Below are 24,075 nucleotides of genomic sequence, written 5' to 3'. Positions count from 1 at the left end.
GAGAAAGACCAAGAAAGGAGGCACAAAAGAGAAAAGGAAGAAGAAAAGAGGGGAGGAGAAAGAAGGGGAAAAACACACAAAATAAACACATTTGGCTATATAAATACCCTATATTTTCTCATCTAGGGCATGTTCCGGGTGGAGTCGCTGCTGCTGCTGTTTCCCAGCCAATGCTGCCACCTAGAGGCCAGCAAAAGGGGCTGCAGCCTCCTTGGCCCAGTTGAGCCGCAGTGCTCCTCTCTGGCCACTCTTGCAGGAGGCGCTGTAGAGCCACAAACAACCAAGCCTTCCCCTCCTTCAGCCTGGATAGCACAGAGAGAGAGAGAGAGAGAGAGACTCTGGCCCAGGCCAGACTGGCCATTCGGGATCCAGGTCTTCCTTTCCCCCCAACGCGTCTCAGGAGTGCAGGAAGGCTGCTTTATACTGAGCTCTGTTGCCTCACCTAGCCCAGTGCTGCCCACACGGACCGGCAGCAGTTCTCCAGGGTTGCAGGCAGGGGGCATTCTCGGACCTGCCTGGAGATGCTGCCAGCGGGGATTGAAGCTGGCACCTTCTGCATGCCCAGCAGGTGCTCTGTCCCCGAGTTATGGCTCTTCCTGTTTATGTCAGCCTAATAATAATAATAATAATAATAATAATAATAATTTTTATTTATACCCTGCCCTCCCCAGCCAAGACCGGGCTCAGGGCGGCTAACACCAGATATAAAACGACTGAAATACAACTTAAAAAACAAGATTAAAAGACAACATTAAAATGCAGCCTCATTTCAGCAGAAACTCAAAAACTTTTTGGGGGATGAAAACGTCAAGGCTTCACCAAGGCTAACTATCCAGACTGGTCCTACGTGGGCCAGAAAGCATGATTATGCAGAAGCATGAGGACTAGCGCCTTTGTTTTTTAGGGGGACAGAGGAAGTTGCCTCCTCGTCAGCCAGACCTCTGCCTGGAAGTGTGCCTTCAGGGACTGGACCTTCTGCGCACCAGATTCTGCTGCAAAGAAAAAAAGACGGAGCTGCATTTCCTAATTACGCCTTGCTTCGTTACATACGCCTCAACAGTACCCGTTTCCCAGACAACCGTGTTTTATGGTAAACCACCCTCTTTCCCTCTTTGTTTTGTTTCCTTCTGGGCTTTTGGGAAAATGCCTTGGTAAAAACAAAATTGGTTGGGGGAGTTGCTGGAGAGAGTTGTTGAGCCTTCAGGGGTCCCGCTCCCTTCTCTCTGAGTAGGGCATCAACACAGGCTCAGGTCGTGAACTGGTCATAATTTTGAAGTAGGGTGGAGGGCGAAATGATCTGTTTGTGAAAAATATGGACCACTATTTCGTTAAAGCCGTTCCCAACAAAAATGCATGGAACCATACAGTTACAAACGGGCGTCAATTAAACATAGAAGGGTGTCTTAATTGCTTGCATCGGCCTGGCAGAATAGGAAAGTTTTCCACAAGCGTTTAAAAGTTAAAGGTACAGGGACCCCTGACCATTAGGTCCCGTCGTGGCCGACTCTGGGGTTGCGGTGCTCATCTCGCTTTATTGGCGGACCAGCCATGTACATCTTCCGGGTCATGTGGCCAGCAGGACTAAGCCTCTTCTGGCGAACCAGAGAAGCACGGAAACGCCGTTTACCTTCCCACCGGAGTGGTACCTATTTATCTACTTGCACCTTGACGTGCTTTTGAACTGCTAGGTGGGCAGGAGTGGGGACCAAGGGAGCTCACCCAGTCGCAGGGATTTGAACTGCCGACCTTCTGATCGGCAAGTCCTGGGCTCTGTGGTTTAACCCACAGCGCCACCTGCATCCCTGTTTAAAAGTTAGAAGGCGCCTATTGAATCTCCCGTTGCAGAGAGTTCCGCAGGGCTGGGCCAATGACTCTCAAGGCTCAGTTCCTTGTTGCTTTCAAATGAGCCTCACGGATTCATGGAATGACCAAATTTTTCTCTTTTACAGGTTCTTAGTTGTGATGGAACTGCGATATAAGGGTTCAGACTGTCCCCACAGTACCCTGGACCTAAGATGCTCAGGGTTTTGTGAATTAACGTCTCTTGAGAATGGATTTCCTTGCAAAGCGTTAGGCAAAAAAAGTCCTTACAACTTTCCACAGACCTTTGGTGGTTTTGATTTCATTTTAGCGACACAGCTCCCGGAAGCCGGGGGAGAGAAGAAAACTAAATGAAAAATTGTTACGTATCTGTTTCATGTAATTTAGACACCACTCTTGACTGTAAAACAACAAAAACCCTCAAAGCGGTTTACAAACAATTAAATTCTCAGTAAAACAACTCCTTAAAAACATTCAAAAAATTAAAACCAACAACAGATTAGAACACAAGCCAACATTCTACATATCTGGACTAAACAATAATGTTTTTAGCGGGTGCCGAAAAGAGTCCAGTTGAAAGCGTCTGCTTGGTGTCAAGAGGCGGGGAGTTCCAAGGTTTAGCTGCTGCCACACTAAGCAATTGAGTTCTCACAAATTCAGAACAGATATGATGTGGCCCCAGGAGCAGTGCCAGTTCCGCCCATTGAAGCAGTCATGGATGGCGTAATAATGGCACAAGCTTATGCATGTCTACTCAGAAGTAAGCCCTACTATGTCCAATCATGGCGCTTCCTCCCAGGTAAAGCCTGCATATAGGGCCACAGCGCAAGGGGGCCGGTCTCTGAAACAGCCACAGATTCCACACTCCCCAGTCTTGTCCCTATGTGCTGAGAAGCAAGTGGCGTGGAGTTCCATAGGGCCACCTCCCTGGAAATGGTGCCCAGCACTGTAGCTTATTACAGCATGATTCTGGAAAGGGTGGAAGAATAATAGGTAGCTCAGGAACAGTGCCTCTGCCTGAAATCCCAGAGAGCCGTTGCTGCCAGTCCGTGTGGGCCCAGGGCCTGACTCTGCATAAGGCATCTCCCTCTGCTCCAAGCATCAGCTGCAGGACGGACCATCAACTTTGACCGTGATTCTGTTCCTTTTTGCGGGAAATAATAATAATAAATTTTATTTATATCCTGCCCTCCCCAGCCAAAGCCGGGGTAAAAGTGTGCTTTTGGGGGGTACCCAAAATTGATTTGGGAGGAGGCGTGTGCTTGCACACTGCCCAGTAATCTGTTGAGTGTTTGATTTAGCTGGGGTCATGCTGGATGACCCTCAGGGGTCCCTTTCACCTCTACCATTCTATGATTCTGTGACTGAGGTCTCAAAAAGATTCTCTGTGCTTGGGACCTTGGCTTCCTGCATTGCAGGGGGTTGGACTTGATGACCCTCAGGGTCCCCCCCCCAAAAAAAACCTACAGTTCTGTGTTCCTTTCCTTCCAGCTGTCTTGTAGGGTAGCCTTGAGGGTGAAACTGGCAGAGCGAGGGGTCCTGTTCAGCTGGGAGAAAGAAGCTCCACTGAGCTCAAATGCTGCGGACTCCCAGAAGACTGGAAATAATGTTTGGAGACTTTGGGGGGGGGGGGAAGCAGCGGCAAACTTGGCCCTCGCCTCTTCTGAGGAATCGTTTCTGTGTGGACATTAATTCACGTAGTCCATTTCGTAATCGGCTTCTTGAAAGTGGACGACTTCGTAGTCCACGTCTGTCCGTTCCTTTGAGACAGTATATTGTGTGGATTTGGCTTTCTTGAAGTGATGATAATAGAGGAAGAAGAGGGGGACGGGCGTGAGGATGATTTTGGCAGCCCAGTAGCAGAGCACCACGAAAAGTCCTGCGGAAGAGAGAGGGAGAGAGATAATTGTTTCATGTTTGTTTATTGGGAAATCGCATAAACTTATTTAGCCCAAAACCACAAATTCTGCCAAGTGCTGTGCAAAGAGAGGAGGCAAAGGATTGGCTTAAAACCACCAGCTCGTCTGGAAACAAATATAAAGGCGTGGGAAGAGCCTGCAGGATCAGACCCATCCAGCCCAGCATCCTAATCTCTCAGGGACCGGATACTCCTAAGGACCTAGGAATCTGGATAGACTGCTTCTGCACCTGGGGTTTCCACAAGAACACAGGAAGAGCCTGGCTGCTGCCGGATCAGGCCGAAGGGGGCCCATCCAGTCCAGCCTCCTCACCAGGTGCCCCAAAGGAAAGCTTACTAGTAGGATCTGAGCACAAGAGCAACTCTCTCCAGCAACTGGCATTCAGAAACACTGCTGCCTCCAGTTGTGGCCAGGAGCCCTCCATAGCCCTCTCCTCCTCCATGAATTTGCCCAGTCCTCTTTTAAATCCACCCAAGTCGGTGGCCATTGCTGCCTCCTGTCCGGTGGGAGGGAGTTCCATAGGTTAACTCTGTGCTGCTGTGAAGAAAGACTTTCTTTTATCCTAAGGAGCTAAGCAGTTGGCTCCTTACCTCTCTCACCCTGACCTCGCCACTGTGATCCATGCGACAGTCACCTCCAGGCTTGATTATTGTAACTCGCTCTACGTGGGGCTGCCCTTGAAACTGACCCAGAAACTCCAGCGGGTGCAGAATGCTGCGGCAAGACTCCTTACGGGGTCCTTGCCATGGGATCACATTCACCCAGTGCTATACCAGCTGCACTGGCTCCCGGTGGGGTACAGGATCAGGTTTAAGGGGCTGGTTTTAACTTTTAAAGCCTTATACGGCCTAGGACCCTTGTACCTACGGGACCGCCTCTCCTGGTACGTCCCACAGAGGAACTTATGGTCTTCAAATAAAAACATCTTGGAGGTCCTGAGCCACAGAGAGGTTAGGCTGGCTTCAACTAGAGCCAGGGCTTTTTCGGCTGTGGCCCTGATCTGGTGGAACGCTCTGTCCCAAGAGACTAGGGCCCTGCAGGACTTGACATCTTTCTGCAGGGCCTGCAAGACAGAGCTGTTCCACCAGGCCTTTGGCCAAGGCACAGTCTGAACCTCTCCTTTGGCGATCCTCAGAGAACTCTAGCCCAATGGTTGCCATTAATTTGACTCTGAATTAATTTTAGAATTAATTGATTTTAGAAATCTGTGTTACTTTTATTGTTGTTAGCCGCTCTGAGCCCGGCTTTGGCTGGGGAGGGCGGGATATAAATAAAATTTTATTATTATTATTATTATTATTATTATTATTATTATTTTATTATCCATCCTGAATCTGCCAATGGACAACCTCCTTGGATGCCCATGAATTCTAGTTTTAGGAGAGAAGGAGCAAACCTTTCCTCTCTCTGCTTTCTCCATGCCAGGCATTATTTTAGGAACTTCTGCCGTGTCCCTTGCATCGTAGGGGGTTGGTCTAGATGACCCTCGGGGTCCCCTCCCAACTCTCCAGTTCTTTGATTCTGCGATTCCCTGAAGGCATTTACCTGAAGCCTTGACCCCACAGTCTTCGTAGGGAGAGATGTCCCATGTCACCTGGACCCCAAGAGCCTTTGCGCCGCATGAGTAGGACTGATGCGCGTCTGTGGGGCGCATGACGAGGTCGAGTCGGCTGCTTTGGGAAAGTGGGGCCCCCGTCGCCGTGAGAGTCCAGTTGTAGGTCACGTTGGCCATCTTCCCGGCCCCCAACTCGCAGAACAAAGTGCAGGAGCTGATCTCCCACCACGTTTTGGTGATGTTGATGCCTGCAGAGGGGCAGGGAAAGGTGGGGGTGGGTGGGAGATGGACAAGAATTGGGGGGCAGAGAAAGAAGCACGTCATTCTATTCCCTCCCCAACCCTTTATGGGACTGAATCTGGCCATAGGGAGCCCACCGTGTGATGAAGCAGCAAAAAAGGCTAAGGCTATTCTAGGCTGCATCAACAGACGTCTAGTGCCCAGATCAAGGGAAGTCACAGTCCTGCTTTATTCTGCCTTGGTCAGACCCCACCTGGAATACTGCGTCCAGTTCTGGGCTCCTCAGTTTGAGGAGGATATCGAAAAGCTGTAAGCATGTGCAGAGGAGGGTGACTGAGATGGTCAAGGGTCTGGAAACGAAGCCTTATGAGGAATGGTTGAGAATAATAATAATAATAATAATAATAATAATAATAATTTATTATTTATACCCCAGCCACTCTGGGCGGCTTCCACCAGAATATTAAAACACAATAGTCTATTAAACATTAAAAACTTCCCTGAACAGGACTGCCTTCAGATGTCTTCTACAAGTCTGGTAGTTGTTTATCTCTTTGACATCTGATGGGAGGGCGTTCCACAGGGCAGGCGCCACCACTGAGAAGGCCCTCTGCCTGGTTCCCTGTAACCTCACTTCTCACAGGGAGGGATCTGCCAGAAGGCCTTCTGATCTGGACCTCAGTGTCTGGGCTGGACAATGGGGGTGGAGACGCTCCTTCAGGGATACTGGACCGAGGCCATTTAGGGCTTTAAAGGTCAGCACCAACACTTTCAATTGCGCTCGGAAATGTACTGGGAGCCAGTGTAGGTCTTTCAAGACCGGTGTTATGTGGTCTCGGCGGCCGCCCCCAGTCACCGGTCTAGCTGCCACATTCTGGATTAGTTGTAGTTTCCGGGTCACCTTCAAAGGTAGCCCCACGTAGAGCGCATTGCAGTAGTCCAAGCGGGAGATAACCAGAGTATGCACCACTCTGGCGAGAGTCCGCGGGCAGGAAGGGTCTCATCCTGTGTACCAGATGGAGGTGATAAACAGCTGCCCTGGACACAGAATGGACCTGCTCCTCCATGGACAGCTGTGAGTCCAGAATGACTCCCAGGCTGTGCATCTGGTCCTTCAGGGGCACAGTGACCCCATTCAGGACCAGGGAATCCTCCACACCTGCCCACCTCCTGTCCCAAAAACAGTACTTATGTCTTGTCAGGATTCAACCTCAGTCTGTTAGCCGCCATCCATCCTCCAACTGCCTCCAGACACTCAGACAGGACCTTCACCGTCTTCACTGGTTCCGATTTGAAAGAGAGGTAGAGCTGGATGGCTTTAAAAGAATAATGGGGGCATTCATGGAGGGGAGAGGGCTCTGTTCTGCCTCTGCAGTTGGAGGAAGCAAGGCGCCCAAATTCCCCCTTCTGGAAACCGCAGGAGGGGAGAGCTGGTCTTTCCCTCGGATCCTGCACGATGGTTTCCCTTTGAGGCAACTGGCTGGCCACTGTGAAGACAGGAGGCTGCACCAGGTGAACCACGGCCTTGATGTTCTGGCGAATAAAGAGTTTTGCTTCCTCTGGTTAACCCCGCTGGACCTCCAGTTATTTCCAGACCCTGGGATCAATGGAGTACTGGTTATTCCTCCTGGCAAACTGCCTGGTGCGCGCTGGATCACCAGTCCTTCCTCGCTCCCAGAATCTGGGTAACCAAATGTCCCTTCGTGGTCGCCATCTGTTGTAAACAAAAATTGCCCTTTTCCCTTATGGGGTATCCAAGAGCCCATATAGAGTCCTTACGTAGGTTCCCTATTGATAGGAGAAAATAACAGAGGCCAAGCAGAGAATATTGAGAAGCAAAGCAGCTAGTAAGCTTGATCTTTATTGATCTGTTGCAACAGGGTGCTCCCCTCACCTGCAGAAAAGGAGGAGGACCCAGAACAATGGCACGCAAGTCCGTATAAAGACTTTTGAAATTGCCACCCTGTAGATCAAGACCACCCCCAAAAACATCATACATACATCACAGAAGGGGTGTAACCTAAGACCACCCCTCAGATACATCACACCTACATCACAGAAAAGGCAATCTTAAAACAGAAATTGGAATGTTGTTTATCTCCTGTCTGGCAGGTTACTTGACTGGATACCCTGGGGATCCTGGCCAGTCTTTTGTAATGATAAATACTTAGTTCCTGGGCCAGGTCACAGGCTCACCCTATTCATACACAGACAGAAGGAAAAGACAATGGGAGGTTTCCCTCTTTGACCTTGCAGAGAAAACATTGGCTCGGTTTAGGAATCAAAATGGTTCCAGGTCGGCCTTCCTGTGCTGATCTATGTGTGTGCTTGGTTGGTACATTTATGAACATTTATTATATATCTAAGACCATAAAATTCCTATCACAATAGGAATCAAGATCCTGGAAGTTTGACTCAGCTCGTCTTCGTGGAAGCGATCTGAGTCTCTGAGAGAAGCAAGCTGGTTTCTTATCAACAGAGATGCAGTTGAGCCCCTCGCAGGAAACCAGTCAGCAGCAGGGTAGGAAAGCCTCTCATCACGCCCTGGACTCTGCGATCTTGTTTAAAGATGGTTTTGCTCACACACACGCAGGAATCACACTGCAGGCGGTTCCCCTTTCCTGTTATCTTTCTACGCGAATCATGCAACTGTTTCGGCTAATTGCTTCTCTGAATTGGTATTATTTCCTGCAGATCACAGGGATATCTTTTTTTTGGGGGGTGAGGGCTGCTGCTGGCCCTGGATTCATCTGCAGGATTTTTTGTGGGGGGGGGGGAAGGAAAAATTGAGCACTGGGAAGGGGGAAGCAGTGTACTTCCTCACCTCCCCCAAATAATAGTACATGCACATTTTACTCGTGAGAAGAGCCTGCTGGATCAGGCCAGTCGCCGACCTAGTGCAGCCTCCTGCCATCACAGTGGCCAAATGTCCCTAGGAACCCAGGAACCCAGATAGACTGCCTCTGAACCTTGAGGTTCCATAAGAACTAGATCAGGCCAAAGGGGGCTCTCAAGCTCAGCCTCCTCTTCTAACAGATGCCTCTTTTAGGAAACCTGCAAGTGGCACCTGGGCACAAGAGCCCTCGCCCCTCCTGCCATCTCCAGCACCTGGTGTTCAGAAGCATCGCTGCCTCCAACTGTGGGGCAGAGCCTAGCCATTTTGGCTAGTAGCCGTCGATAGCCCTTTCCTTCTCCATGAATTTGCCCAATCCTCTTTTTAAAGCCACCCAGTTTGGTAGCCATCAGTGCCTCCTGCGGAAGGGAGTTCTACAGTTTCAACTACCATATTTTTCACTCCATAAGACGCACTTTTTTCCTCCTAAAAAGTAAGGGAAATGTCTGTGTGTCTTACGGGGCAAAGGCATGGTCCCTGGAGCCGAATTGCCCAGGGGAGAAAAGCAGATCATGCTTTTTTTTTAGAAAGAGGGAAGGGGGTGTTGAAACAAAGCCGCTGATTGGCAAGAGATCGGGGAGGGAGATAAGGGATGCTAGAGATAAAGGAGGCTGCCTGGGAGGGGGGAGGTAAAAGCCCATGGATTTTTGCATTGGGTCACCCCAAATTCACCATCAGATCACATAGCATGTCCATGGCTACAGCCTGTACCAAAAAATCACGCACCCACTGTTTTGTGGGGCCACAATGGTACAAAAACGTGGTTACAAAGCACGGATCCACATGGATCCTCAGGATTTTAGCATTCGGCTACCCCAAACTCACTGTCAAATCACATGTCTGTGGAAACAGCATGAACCACAAAAATCATACATCCACTGTTTCGTTCAGAATATTTTCCTCCTCTAAAAACTAGGTGCGTCTTATGGTCAGGTGTGCCTTATGGAGCGAAAAATACGGTATGTGCTGCATGAAGAACTTTATTTTGCCAGTCCCGAATCAAGTGGCTGTCTCTGTAGCCCAATATACAGACCCGACATCCTCGATGATGCCCCTTATTTTTCCAAGCCATGAGCTGAATCTCTCTAACACCAACTTTTCTCTAAACTATTCCTCCTGGCAACATTTCCCTGAAGATCTACTGGTGCCACAAATAGCAACTCCCATTCGGAGTGACCCCCCCCCCCATTGCAGGGGGTTTGGACCCTTGGGATTCCTACCCAACGCTACATTTCTACGATCCTACGGTTCCCAAGGAAGCCTTGCTGTGCCCTCAGAACTTACGAAATATGAACAGTGTGTAATTTTTTAAGATGGTCTCGCGGGGGACGACTCCCATCACGACTTCATAGGGTCCACCGTCTGCCAGGGTCAAGTTGCGTATTTGCCAGACATTGTTCTCCTTGGAGTAGTTCACTCTCCCAGAATACTCGGCGTCGATGACAAACAAGGGGTGCTGGGGGGTCCACAGAGCCAGTGCCTTCTTCCTCGACAAAGACTTCCAGTTCAAGAGGAGCGTGGAGATGTTCTGGGTAGGAATCTCCAGGGGCAACGTGACGGACTCCCCAAAACCTTCGACCAAGTTCACCCCTCCTGTGTCATCCAGCCCTGGGGCAACAAACCAAGAAGGGGCAAGATCAGTGCTGGATTTACGTATAAGCTAAACAAGCTGTAGCTTAGGGCCCCACTCTCTTGGGGGCCCCAAAAAAATTTAAAGGAAGAAAAACCTGAATGTACATTTCCAAAATACAGTGGTACCTCGGGTTAAGAACTTTATTCATTCCAGAGGTCTGTTCTTAACCTGAAACTGTTCTTAACCTGAAGCACCACTTTAGCTAATGGGGCCTCCTGCTGCCGCCGCACCACCAGACACAATTTCTGTTCTCATCCTGAAGCAAAGTTCTTAACCCAAGGTACTATTTCTGGGTTAGTGGAGTCTGTAACCTGAAGCGTATGTAACCTGAAGCGTCTGTAACCCGAGGTACCACTGTATAGGATAAAAAACAAATACAGTGGTACCTCGGGTTACATACACTTCAGGTTACAGACTCTGCTAACCCAGAAATACTACCTTGGGTTAAGAACTTTGCTTCAGGATGAGAACAGAAATCGTGCGGTGGCGGCAGGAGGCCCCATTAGCAAAAGTGGTGCTTCAGGTTAAGAACAGTTTCAGGTTAAGAACGGACCTCCGGAACGAATTAAGTTCTTAACCCGAGGTACCACTGTAAAACAAAACCTACATACAGCAACAGTGTTTTGTGTTGTGTAGGCTCCAAGGATGTGAGTCATGGGCCCCGCCTGCTCACCTGCTCCCTAAAATATCACTGCTTTGCTCCTTTCTATATATAGGGTGCCTACATTCTGCATGGACTGGTTGCAGGGCAACATGTGCAAAGGGCTTGAGATACCTATTAGGTCCATAAATTACCATATAGCATATATTCAACACGAAAAACAGTGAAAATTCATTGTTGACAAAGGACAGCTGGACATATAAAGGGCCCCATTACCTTCAGTAGCTGAGGACCTCATCAAACCTCAGTCCGGCCCTGGACAAGATGTTATTTCCCCCCAAAATCTCTGAGTGGTAAGAGATTTCAAGTGATTTTTTTGTACAAGAAAGGTCCCTTGCTACCCTCACCTGACAGAGCCAGCTTTAAAAAGAAACAGACTCCCCGCCACATTATGGAAAGGGTGGAATGAACAAATGACTCGGGGGAAGATGGATAAGCAGCCCCACAAGCAAATCCTTCTCAATGTTCACTGTCAAACAGCCTCCCAGAAAACAAATGGGGGGGGGACCCTCAATAAAGGCAGGATGCCAACTAACCTCCAGGTGAGCAAATTAGGATGGATGCAAAACAGGAGCCCCCTTTCTCCACGCACCTTGCCTGCTTGTACCTGAACCCCAAAAAGTTCTCCAAGGGAAGAGGCAAGGGCAGCTCATATTTGTGCTGGAAATGTGAAAGGAAAGAGGGTACCTTTTATCATATGTGGTGGTCCTGTGGGGTGGTAAAAGCTTTCTGGGAAATGATATAAGAAAATTTGAAGAAAACTTTTGTTTAAAAGCCAGTGGCTTTTCTAAATGTATTAAAAAATTGTCCAGTAGCACCATAGAGACCAACTAAGTTGTGTTTGGTATAAGCTAAGTTTGTTCTTGGTATTTGCAAGCACACGAAAGCTTATACCAAGAACAAACCTAGTTGGGCTCTAAGAGGCTTTTCTGTTAGATATAAGAGGTGTAGTAGTAGTTTAGTCGTTTAGTTGTGTCTGCCTCTTCGTGACCCCCTGGACCAGAGCACGCCAGGCCCTCCTGTCTTCCACTGCCTCCCTCATGCTGGTAGCTTCGAGAACACTGTCCCACCATCTCGTCCTCTGTCGTCCCCTTCTCCTTGTGCCCTCCATCTTTCCCAACATCAGGGTCTTTTCCAGGGAGTCTTCTCTTCTCCTGAGGTGACCAAAGTCTTGGAGTCTCAGCTTCAGGATCTGTCCTTCCAGTGAGCACTCAGGGCTGATTTGCTTCAGAATGGAGAGGTTTGATCTTCTTGCAGTCCATGGGACTCTCAAGAGTCTCCTCCAGCACCATAACTCAAAAGCATCCATTCTTCGGCGATCAGCCTTCTTTATGGTCCAGCTCTCACTTCCATACATCATGACTGGGAAAACCAGAGCTTTAACTATACGGACCTTTGTTGGCAAGGTGATGTCTCTGCTTTTTAAGATGCTGTCTAGGTTTGTCATTGATAATAGGTGAGGAACTACTAAAAGAAAATAAAAGACTATGTATGCAACGACTGCAGCGAGAATGCTCCTAGCCCAGAGATGGAAAGAAGTACCGACCCGGGGAGCGTGGCTGACCAAACTGATGGAATAGGAATAGGCAGAAATAGCAAGACTGATGGGAAAGTTCAGAAACCAGGAAGACCCACGTATTCTTAAAAGATTGGAATAACTTCTTAATATACTTAAAAGACCACTGTAGACAGTTGAAATCATTGGCAGAGATACACTGATACTTGTAAAGTGAAATGAACTTTGGTTACTATATATAATAGATGGATAACTGTAAAAGATGCAGGAAAAAAGAAAAAGGAGGGAAGGAAGTCTGAATGTTCGAAAGAACCTTTTTATTTTTATGTTTGGAATGGTTACAGTTATTGTGTATAACCTTAGGTAAGCTACTGCAATAAAAATATTGAGAGAGAGAGAGAGAGAGAGAGAGAGAGAGAGAGAGAGAGAAAGAGAGAGAGAGAGAGAGAGAAAGAAAGAAAGGCTAGGGTGTTGCATGATGGAGCAGAGAGAGAGAATTTAACTGAGAGTCTCCCAGATTTTACTCACTTGCAGCTTGGAAGGTGCAGAGGAGGAGGAGGAAGACCATGAGGGGCTCCATGCCAGCCTCTCTGGAGAGATGATGATTGATGTGCGAGGAGCCTGGGAAGCTCAGAGGGGCAGCCGCCTCTCCCTCCCCTTTCTGGCCCAAAGCAAGGGGGGGAGTGGCTTCCTCCTGCCCGCCTTCTTGAAGGTCAGGCCAAGTGTTATGTACTGAGTTGAATAGGATCCAAATTGCAGCAGTCTGATTGGTCCTAGAACAATAGGATCCAAATTGCAGCAGTCTGATTGGTCCTAGAACAATGCAGCAGTATGATTGGTTGGCAGGAACCACCCAATCATGCTCCAGATATAAGTGAATCCACAACCTGATTGGCTTACAGTAGAATTCCGGAATTAGCCAATCATGTGCAGCCCATTGTGTAAATAATGTATATAAAGCAGATACTGTGAGGGGACATTCATTCATTCCTCCTCACCACTATGAGCTGAATAAAGAGCATGAAATCACTTTGCGACTCTGAGTATATTTCACCAAGGAAGCCAGGGTGGCCCTTGGGGGCACGTGTCCCGCACGGCAGGGTTGCCAGAGGCCTCCCTTTGGGCTCCGAACACCTTCCAGAAAGTGCAAGGGGACGTCCTTGCTGGTTCTGTGGAAGAATGAAGGATGAGAGGTTGCAGAAGATGAAGGAGCAGCAGCCAGCCTCGCCTGACGTCACGTCCTTAGGTGGGGCCCCTGGGTGCCCACAGGGCGTGGAGAGAGCTTTGGAGGCAGATCTAAATTCCTGGGCCATGGGGGGCAAGGTGTCTGTCAATGAGCAGCTTGACATCTGGCAGTTGTGAGGTTGTGTGCACGCCACACATCTGAAGCACACTGGAAACACATTTCGCTCCTCAAAGAATCCCGGGAACTGTAGTTTAAGGGCGCTGGGAATTGTAGCTCTGTGAAGAGTAAGATGCAGGGCTTGAAACCGAAATGTGTTCGTTTGGGGCTTTTCATGCAAAGTGGCAGAGAAGCATAAAAAGGCTGATCCCGGCTATAATTTGCCAGAGACGTTTTTGCTGCCTGCAGAATCCGCACTCGGCTCTGCAGTCCTACCCAGCTGCCCACTTGGATGGGCCACTTTGGGTACAGGTGTTGAGGCGAGATGCCAGGCGAACGGTCAGCCTTGCGACGATAACGCCGGGCAGCTGGACGAAAGGCTTGTTTCCCCCCCAGAGTGCTGCCTGCCCCAGAGTGGAGTTTGTGAGTCAACGATGAGGCGACCACAAGCCATCAACTGTCAACCTTTCCTGGCAGAGAGATAAGGAGAGCTCTGGGTCAAGATAAGAGCAAGCGCCAATCTGCCTTGGCATCTCACCCAGGTGGCGCATGATTTAAACCCATCCCTTCGCTGGGGTGATTCTCCCCTTTCTGCACCAGAAGAAACCCCCCCAAATCAAGATATGGGCCCGCTCTGCAAGCAGGGCGGCAAAGAATGCAAAGCAGCCACTGTCTCAGCTGATCAGGAGAAGATTATGAGAGGTGGAGGAGGGAGTATATCTGAAGGAGTGTCTCCACCCCCGTTGTTCTGCCCGGACGCTGTGGTCCAGATCCGAGAGCCTTCTGGCAGTTCTCTCATTGCGAGAAGCCAAGTTACAGGGAACCAGGCAGAGGGCCTTCTCGGTGGTGGCGCCCGCCCTGTGGAACGCCCTCCCACCAGATGTCAAAGAGAACAACAACTACCAGACTTTTAGAAGACATCTGAAGGCGGCCCTGTTTAGGGAGGCTTTTAATGTTTGATGTAGTACAGTATTTTAATATTTTTTTTGGAAGCCGCCCAGAGTGGCTGGGGAGGCCCAGCCAGATGGGCGGGGTATAAATAATAAATTATTATTATTATTATTATTATTATTATTATTATTATTATTATTATATTAACCCCCTCCCTCTCGAGAATTAGATGTGATCATGATGTATAGGTGGTATATCACCCCTGTAAAATTAGCTAAAATGTATAAAATAAGTAATAAATGTTGGAATTGTAAAGAAAAGGAGGGAACTTTTTATCATATGTGGTGGGAATGTAAAAAAGTGAAAAACTTCAGGGAAATGATATATAATGAGATGAAAAAAATGTTGAAATATACATTTATTAAGAAACCAGAAGCATTTTTACTTGGCATTGTAGGAGATGATATTAATAGACAGGATTGTATGTTGTTTTTATATGCAACAGCAGCAGCAAGAATATTATTGGCACAAAAATGGAAGCAAGAAGAACCACCGACGAAAGAAGAATGCAGGATGAAGTTGATGGACTACGCAGAATTAGATAAACTAACAGGAAGGATTCGAAACCTGTGGGATCAGAGATTCTTAGAAGACCGGAGTAAATATATGAACTATTTGAAAAGTAACTGTGATGAACGGATTGCATTAGGTTTCTGCAATAAGTTTTGTAAGGTGAATTATTTGAAATAGTGCAAAAAAGACAATGAGGAGAATGATTAGTTAAGGATAATTAAATGTAATATAGAAATTAAGAAATGCATAATAAGTGACAAAGAATGGAAAATCATCAGAGGTGTTGATGGAAGTCTAAAAATATTGTATAAGATGAGAAGTTATGTTGTAGGACTGTTGGAACTGATATGTTAAAAAAATAATAAAAATGTGTATGTGTGTATATATATATATATGAGAATTAAATGTGATCATCAAAAGTCTGAGGAATCATAGACTTGTAGAGTGGGGCAGGAACCCCAAGGGGACTCTCCTTCCTTGGAGGTGTTTAAGCAGAGCTCAGACGGCCATTTGTCATGGATGCTTGAGCTGAGATTCCTGCATTGCATGGGGTTGGACTGGATGACCTTTGGGGTTCCCAGCTCTTCTGATGTCCTTATGGGGAGGTTCGGCTGTACAGCCCCCGCCCTTTCCAAGCAGGAGGCCTGAGGTTCAGCCCCTGAGAGGATCTCCGGACAAGGCTAGGAAAAAGTTTCCTGACTGAAGCTCTGGAGAGCTGCTGCTGCCAGTCAGTGTCAGCCACACTGAGCTAGATGGAGCCAGTGAAGCCCCTTCCTCTCTTGCTCACCTTATCAGGTCAGATGAAGGCTGCTCAGATCTGCTACCAATCTGCTAAACGATCGCTGTTGTTTCTCGATTGCGGGGAGCCCTGGGTCCCAACTGAAAGAATAAAATCAGATAGGAGAGCCTTTGGTTATCTGCTGCAAAGCTGGGAAGGCTGCCAAAGCAGAACCCTCCTGTGCTTATCTCGTCTATCTTTGGCTCGTAGCACTGGCCGTTGGGGTGGCTTGCGATTTCCTTGGCTCCAAAGCAGCTGGGAGAGAGTTGTACCCGGGGCCGCTGGTTAGAGGAATATGCTGGTCCATAAGAACACGAGAAGAGCCTGAGGAAGGGAGTTCCATGGTTTAACTCTGCTGCATGATGAAGGATCTTCCAAAGTTCAGCTTCTTCTTTTGAATAGTTTTACAAACATTTATCAGGTTGCTGCTTCCTCGCCTGGGAAACCCAGTCAGATGGGTGGGGTATTATTATTATTATTATTATTATTATTATTATTATTATTATCTGAAAGCCCATCCCTCCATCTGCCTTAACTTCAAGCAAAGCCCTCTTCTGCAAGCTGAGCTGAGCCCAAACTCCTCACATCTCCCCTATTGATAATCCTGCCCCGCTGATCCTTCCCCATGTCTAGCAACCACCTCGACATCTTGTGGCAATGAGTCCCCAGGGCTCACAGAAAAGTGAGCGCAATATCAGGCACCGCCTGGCAAGGGACACAGCTTCTGCTCTTTGCCTTCCATGGGGAAATGCCGGTGGGGGTATTTTCAACGGCTGAGAGATCAGAGCACCTCGTTGGTGCTGGAGGTCTACTGCGGCAGCCTCCATCCTCTGACTTAGGAGGGCACTTGTGGGATTGGTACCCTCTTAGGCCTTTTTATCCAAACCCCCATGTTGTTCTGCGCCCTCCTTGTGACAGGCAGATGAAAGCGTGTTGCTGTTGCTGTTATCAGCCTGACATCGGCTGTGATCTGCAAAACTTAAGCTTCGCTAAGCTACCCAACAGAGAGAGCTTAAAACACCCTCTTCGAGTTGTAAGCCTTGTGGATTAGTCTACTCTAAAGGGAGATGGCAAACCTAGACAGCATCTTAAAAAGCAGAGACAGCACCTTGCCAACAAAGGTCCGTATAGTTAAAGCTCTGGTTTTCCCAGTAGTGATGTATGGAAGTGAGAGCTGGACCATAGAATCATAGAATCATAGAATCATAGAGTTAGAAGAGACCACAAGGGCCATCGAGTCCAACCCCCTGCCAAGCAGGAAACACCATCAGAGCACTCCTGACATATGGTTGTCAAGCCTCTGCTTAAAGACCTCCAAAGAAGGAGACTCCACCACACTCCTTGGCAGCAAATTCCACTGTCAAACAGCTCTTACTGTCAGGAAGTTCTTCCTAATGTTGAGGTGGAATCTTCTTTCTTGTAGTTTGGATCCATTGCTCCGTGTCCGCTTCTCTGGAGCAGCAGAAAACAACCTTTCTCCCTCCTCTATGTGACATCCTTTTATATATTGGAACATGGCTATCATATCACCCCTTAACCTCCTCTTCTCCAGGCTAAACATGCCCAGCTCCCTTAGCCGTTCCTCATGAGGCATCGTTTCCAGGCCTTTGACCATTTTGGTTGCCCTCCTCTGGACACGTTCCAGTTTGTCAGTGTCCTTCTTGAACTGTGGTGCCCAGAACTGGACACAGTACTCCAGGTGAGGTCTGACCAGAGCAGAATACAGTGGCACTATTACTTCCCTTGATCTAGATGCTATACTCCTATTGATGCAGCCCAGAATTGCATTGGCTTTTTCAGCTGCCGCGTCACACTGTTGGCTCATGTCAAGTTTGTGGTCAACCAAGACTCCTAGATCCTTTTCACATGTACTGCTCTCAAGCCAGGTGTCCCCCATCTTGTATTTGTGCCTCTCATTTTTTTTGCCCAAGTGCAATACTTTACATTTCTCCCTGTTAAAATTCATCTTGTTTGTTTTGGCCCAGTTCTCTAATCTGTCAAGGTCGTTTTGAAGTGTGATCCTGTCCTCTGGGGTGTTAGCCACGCCTCCCAATTTGGTGTCATCTGCAAATTTGATCAGGATGCCCTTGAGTCCATCATCCAAATCGTTGATAAAGATGTTGAATAAGACCGGGCCCAAGACAGAACCCTGTGGCACCCCACTAGTCACTCTTCTCCAGGATGAAGAGGAACCATTGATGAGCACCCTTTGGGTTCGGTCAGTCAGCCAGTTACAAATCCACTGAGTGGTAGCATAGTCAAGACCACATTTTACCAGCTTCTTTACAAGAATATCATGAGGCACCTTGTCAAATGCCTTGCTGAAATCAAGGTAGGCTACATCCACTGCGTTCCCTTCATCTACCAGGCTTGTAATTCTGTCAAAAAACGAGATCAGGTTAGTCTGACATGACTTATTTTTCAGAAATCCATGCTGACTGTTGGTGATCACAGCATTCCTTTCTAGGTGCTCACAGACTGTTTGCTTAATGATCTGCTTCAGAATCTTCCCTGGTATTGATGTCTGACTGACTGGGCGGTAATTATTTGGGTCCTCTCTTTTCCCCTTTTTGAAAATAGGGACAACATTTGCCCTCCTCCAGTCTGCCGGGACTTCGCCTGTTCTCCAGGAATTCTCAAAGATGACTGCCAGTGGTTCTGAGATCACATCTGCCAGTTCTTTTAATACTCTTGGATGCAGTTCATCTGGCCCTGGAGACTTGAATACATCTAAACTAGCCAAGTATTCTTGTACTATCTCCTTAGTTATTCTGGGCTGTGTTTCCTTTGCTGAATCATTTGCTCCAAATTCTTCAGGTCGGGCATTGTTTTCTTTATCGGAGAAGACTGAGGCAAAGAAGGCATTGAGGAGTTCAGCCCTTTCTGTGTCCCCTGTTTGCATTTCACCATCTTCTCCTCTGAGTGACCCCACTGTTTCTTTGTTCTTCCTTTTGCTACGGACATACCCATAAAAGCCTTTTTTGTTGCTTTTAACCTCTCTAGCAAGCCTGAGTTCATTCTGTGCTTTAGCTTTTCTGACTTTGTGTCTACACGTGCTGGCTATTTGTTTGAATTCCTCTTTGGTGGTTTCCCCCCTTTTCCATTTTTTCTACACATCCTTTTTTAATCTTAACTCAGTTAAAAGTTCTTTAGATAGCCACCCTGGCTTCTTTAGGCACCTTCCATGTTTCTGTCTCATTGGTATTGCTTGACGTTGTGCTTTTAGTATCTCCCTCTTAACAAACTCCCAGCCATCATGAACTCCCTTTCCTTTTAGTATTACTGTCCATGGGATCTCACCCAGCACTTCCCTAAGTTTTATGAAGTCAGCTTTCTTAAAGTCAAGAAATTGAGTCCTAGTATGCTTGGCTGCTCCTTTCCGCTGTATAGTAAACTTCAGAAGAGCATGATCACTCGCGCCTAATGATCCTTCCACTTCTACCCCACTAACCAGGTCATCAACATTGGTTAGGACCAGATCTAAAATGGCTGTTCCTCTTGTTGCTTCTCCCACTTTCTGGACAATGAAGTTGTCTGCAAGGCCAGTGAGGAATCTGTTTGACCTTATGCTCTTGGCTGAGTTGGACATCCAACAAATATCCGGGTAATTGAAGTCCCCCATTACTACTATCTCCCTTCCTTTTGCATGCTTGGCCATCTGTTCCAGGAAGGCATCATCTATGTCCTCCGTTTGGCTTGGGGATCTATAGTAAACTCCCACAATGAGGTCACTGTTATTCTTCTCTCCCTTAATTTTGACCCAAATGCTCTCACTTTGGCTTTGAGGTTCTAAATCTTGGATCTCTTCACAGGTATACACATCCCTGACATATAACGCCACTCCTCCTCCTTTCTTGTCTGGTCTGTTTCTCTGAAATAGATTGTATCCCCCCATTATTACATTCCAATTGTGGGACTTATCCCACCAGGTTTCAGTGATGCCTATTATGTCATATTTAGTTTGCTGTACCAAGAGTTCAAGCTCATCTTGTTTATTTCCCATGCTTTGCGCATTAGTGTACAGACATTGAAGTCCACTAATCATTCCCCCGTGACTCTTATTTAAGGATTTTTTCCTCCCACCACTAGGTCTGTGTGCTGTTTGCTCCATTTGGTCTATGACATTTGGATGATCATCTTCATCAATTGATAGACTCCTACCTTCAGGAGCACTGTCTCCCTCCCCCACATTAGTCAGTTTAAAGCCCTCCTGATGAGGTTTCTGAGATTTTTGGCAAAAACATTTCTCCCAACCGTTGTGAGGTGCAGCCCATCGCTTGCCAGAAGTCCATCTTCAAGAAACTGCAGTCCGTGATCTAAGAATCCAAACCGTTCCTGTTTACACCATTTGCGAAGCCAGCTGTTCACTTCCACTATTTTCCCCTCTCTCCCTGGGCCACGTCGTTCAACTGGGAGGACAGATGAGATCACAATTTGTGCATTTAATTGCTTCAATTTCCTGCCCAGAGCCTCGTAGTCTCTTTTGATCTTCTGGAGGCTATTGCTTGCAGTGTCATTGGTTCCCACATGAACCAAGAGGAAGGGGTATTTGTCAGTGGGTTTTATGATTCCTTGCAGTCGTTCAGTTACATCTTGGATCTTAGCCCCGGGGAGACAGCACACTTCCCGAGATATCTTGTCAGGCCCACAGATCACTGCTTCTGTTCCCCTCAGTAGGGAATCCCCTATCACCACTACTCGCCTCCTCTTAGGTTTGGTCGGGGTTCTTCCGTGAGCTGTCCGCTCCAAGGTCGCCTGCACATTCCCTGAGGACTGACTTTGTCTTCATATACCTGATCGACTGTAATGAGGGAGAGATCCTCAAATGGAGTCTGCTCTTCGTCTTCCATGCTAGGGGAGAGGACCTCAAAGCGATTGTGTATTTCTAAGCAATCAGAGCGAACCCTGGGCCTCCTACTTCCTTGAGTCACGTTTCTCCATATATCTGGCTCCTGTGTTGGTGAACTAGCCTCCTTCTCAGGGGAGTCCCCTGTCTCCTCCTTGGTGGAGATGGTGTGCTCTGTTGCTTCCAAGAAGAGCTCCAGCTCTCTAATTCTTTGGAGCGTAGCTACACGTTCCTCCAGTTGCTGGACTTTGTCTTTTAAGAGGGCAATCAACATGCAATTGCTGCAGGTAAAGCTGCCTGCAACCTTTGGCAAGATGGCAAACATTGCGCAGGAACCGCAGGCGACTGCAGCTGTTCCCTCCCCCTCCATCTTGAGAACGTGTTGTTGGGGGTGGCTACAGCGGTCCTCCATCATAAAAAGCGTGAAGACAGGAAAAATAACTCCCCCCACAAAAAAACCTAGGTCTCCCCCTACAAACGTTTGAGACTAGCTTCCCTAAATCTAAAAGATGGATCAAACTGCGCGCGCCGCTAGGCGCGCGCCGCTGCCCTGCAAGCTCTGATAAGCTCCTCCCACAGCTAATCACCTGCCTCAACAGAAACCCTGCCCCCTCTGACCTTTGCACAGGGAGAGCAGCCAATCAGCCACAAAGAAACACACACAAACACACACAAGAAAACCCTTTTTGCTCCTTCTTCAACTGCTGCCCTGCAAGCTCTCTCATAAAGAAGGCTGATCGCCGAAGAATGGATGCTTTTGAATTCTGGTGTTGGAGGAGACTCTTGAGAGTCCCATGGACTGCAAGAAGATCAAACCTCTCCATCCTTAAGGAAATCAGCCCTGAGTGCTCACTGGAAGGACAGATCCTGAAGCTGAGGCTCCAAGACTTTGGCCACCTCATGAGAAGAGAAGACTCCCTGGAAAAGACCCTGATGTTGGGGAAGATGGAGGGCGCAAGGAGAAGGGGATGACAGAGGACGAGATGGTGGGACAGTGTTCTCGAAGCTACCAGCATGAGGGAGGCAGTGGAAGACAGGAGGGCCTGGCATGCTCTGGTCCAGGGGGTCACGAAGAGTCAGACACGACTAAACGACTCAACAACAACAAAAGGGAGATGGCCCTTTGCCTGCTTCTTCAGGAGTCAGACGGTGACAGGTCTGAGCATCTGAACACAATAAGCTGGATCAGGCCAAAGGGGGTCCTTCTAGCCCAGCCTCCTGTCCTCACAGTGGTCAGCCTGATGCCTGTGGGAAGCCCATAATCAGCACCTGAGCGCATGAGCAACTCTCCCCTCCTGCGATTTCCGGCAACAAGCATCCAGAAGCATGGCTGCCTCCCACTGGGGGGACAGGGCAGAGCCATCGTGGCCAGTAGCCATTGATAGCCCCCTTTCCCCTTGTCAGGTGTGCGTGCAGGAGCCAGGCCCTTGGACCAGTAGGGCTTCGCAGGACTGGGGCCTTCCTAAGTTTGTTCTGGAGAGGCAAGGCACGGCTGCACAGGTGAGGCTGCTTGGTAACTCACTGCACCTGGTGGCAAGAGCCGGGAAGGGATATAAGGTCAGCATTTCCCTTTGGCTCTTTGCCACAGCAACATGTTCCCTGCCTTGCTTCCTGACCCTTGGACCCATGGCTTCTTGACCCCCTGCTTCCTTACTCTCAGACTCTTGGCTTCCCGACTTCTGGACTCCCGTTCCTGCTCCCACCCCGCCATCTTGCCCCCGGTCCCGACATCCCCAGCTGGGACTTCGGCCGTGAACTGGACCGGGACATTGGTGGAGTCAACTTCACTGGAGGTTTCAAATGGAGGTTGGAGGGCCACCTGTCAGGTATTCTTCAGCTGTCCTTTCTGCACCGCAGGGAGTTGGTTGGACCAGGTGTCCCTTAGAAACACAGAATCAGAGTTGGAAGGGACCTCTGGTGGCCGTCTAGTCCAACCCCCAGCAATGCAGGAATCTCAACTGAAGCATCCATGACAGACGGCCAGCCAACCTCTGCTTAAAAACCTCCAAGGAAGGAGAGCCCATTCTCTCGTGGGATATCAGGAGTGCATGCAGGAGCCAGGCCCTGGGACCAGTAGGACTCTGCAGGACTGGGGCCTTCCTAAGTTTGTTCTGGAGAGGCAAGGCAGGGCTGCACAGGTGAGGCTGATTGGTAACTCACTGCACCTGGTGGCAAGAGCCAGGAAGGGATATAAGGTCAGCATTTCCCTTCGGCTCTTGGCTACAGCAACACGCTTCCTGTCTTGCTTCTTAATCCTCGGACCCCCGACTTGGTGACTCCTGGCTTCTTGACCCTTGGACCCCTGACTTCATGACTCCCTGCTTATCGATCCTCGGACCCTTGACTTCATGACTCCTGGCTCTCTGACCCTTGGTCTTTTGGCTTCCTGACTTCTGGACTCCCGTTCCTGCTCCCACCCCGCCATCTTGCCCCCGGTCCCAACGTCCCCAGCTGGGACTTCGACTGCCCATGAACTGGACCGGGACATTGGTGGAGTCAACTTCACTGGAGGTTTCAAATGGAGGTTGGAGGGCCACCTGTCAGGTATTCTTCAGCTGTCCTTTCTGCACTGCAGGGAGTTGGTTGGACCAGGTGACCCTTAGAAACACAGAATCAGAGTTGGAAGGGACCTCTGATGGTCAAATAGTCCAGCCCCCTGCAATGCAGGAATCTCAACTGAAGCATCCATGACAGACGGCCAGCCAACCTCTGCTTAAAAACCTCCAAGGAAGGAGAGCCCATTCTCTCGTGGGATGTCAGGAGTGCATGCAGGAGCCAGGCCCTGGGACCAGTAGGACTTTGCAGGACTGGGGCCTTCCCAAGTTTGTTCTGGAGAGGAAGGTGCAGCCGCACAGGTGAGGCTGCTTGGTAACTCATTGCACCTGGTGGCAAGAGCCGGGAAGGGATACAAGGTCAGCATTTCCCTTTGCCACAGCAACACGTTTCCTGCATTTGGCATTTTGCTTCCTGATCCTTGAACCTCGGCTTCGTGACTCCTTGCTTCTTGATCCTCGGACCCTTGGCATCTTGACTCCCGGCTCTCTGACCCTCGGACTCTTGGCTTCCTGACTCCTGGCTTCTGGACTCCCATTCTTGCTCCCACCCCGCCATCTTGCCCCCGGTCCTGACGTCCCCTGCCGGGACTTCGACCGCCAGTGAACTGCACCGTGACACTCCTCCATGAATTTGACTCATCCCCTTGCAGAGCCATCCAAGTTGTTGGTTGTCACTGCTTCCTGCGGGAGAGTGGGGAAGGTTGCGGTCAAAATCCAACAAGATATATGCTTCCCAGTTAGTAAGTTTAGGTGCAGGAGACCACAGAGCTGTACTGCTGATAGGCAAAGACTCAGACCATAGAAACGTAATTGGTAGAGAGGGCTCTGTGTGATGTCATTTCCCCTCCTCTC

The 24,075-nt window shown here is 48.7% G+C and overlaps 1 protein-coding gene across 2 annotated transcripts; it reads right to left on the bottom strand.

Annotated features, from left to right (window-relative positions):
* Nucleotides 1-629: 629 nt before the first annotated feature.
* Nucleotides 630-23,865, bottom strand: LOC308465811 (SLAM family member 9-like). 2 transcript variants are annotated; one of them, XM_080986085.1, is made up of 4 exons: nucleotides 23,835-23,865; nucleotides 9,713-10,036; nucleotides 5,286-5,543; nucleotides 630-3,700 (listed from the first exon to the last, which is right to left on the bottom strand). In XM_080986085.1, the coding sequence occupies exons 1-4, from the start codon at nucleotides 23,848-23,850 to the stop codon at nucleotides 3,510-3,512; spliced, it is 789 nt and encodes a 262-aa protein (XP_080842211.1). In that variant the 5' UTR covers nucleotides 23,851-23,865; the 3' UTR covers nucleotides 630-3,509. The 2 variants fall into 2 exon arrangements, with proteins under 2 accessions (XP_080842211.1, XP_080842210.1); XM_080986084.1 differs by lacking the exon at nucleotides 23,835-23,865 and adding an exon at nucleotides 12,767-12,961.
* Nucleotides 23,866-24,075: the final 210 nt, after the last annotated feature.

This window comes from Podarcis pityusensis (assembly GCF_964106645.2).
Source record: "Podarcis pityusensis genome assembly, chromosome: 16".
In the NCBI taxonomy this organism is placed as follows: Eukaryota; Metazoa; Chordata; class Lepidosauria; order Squamata; family Lacertidae; genus Podarcis; species Podarcis pityusensis.
The sequence above is the reverse complement of the archived record's forward strand: the minus strand, read 5'-3'. Positions and strand labels throughout refer to the sequence as shown.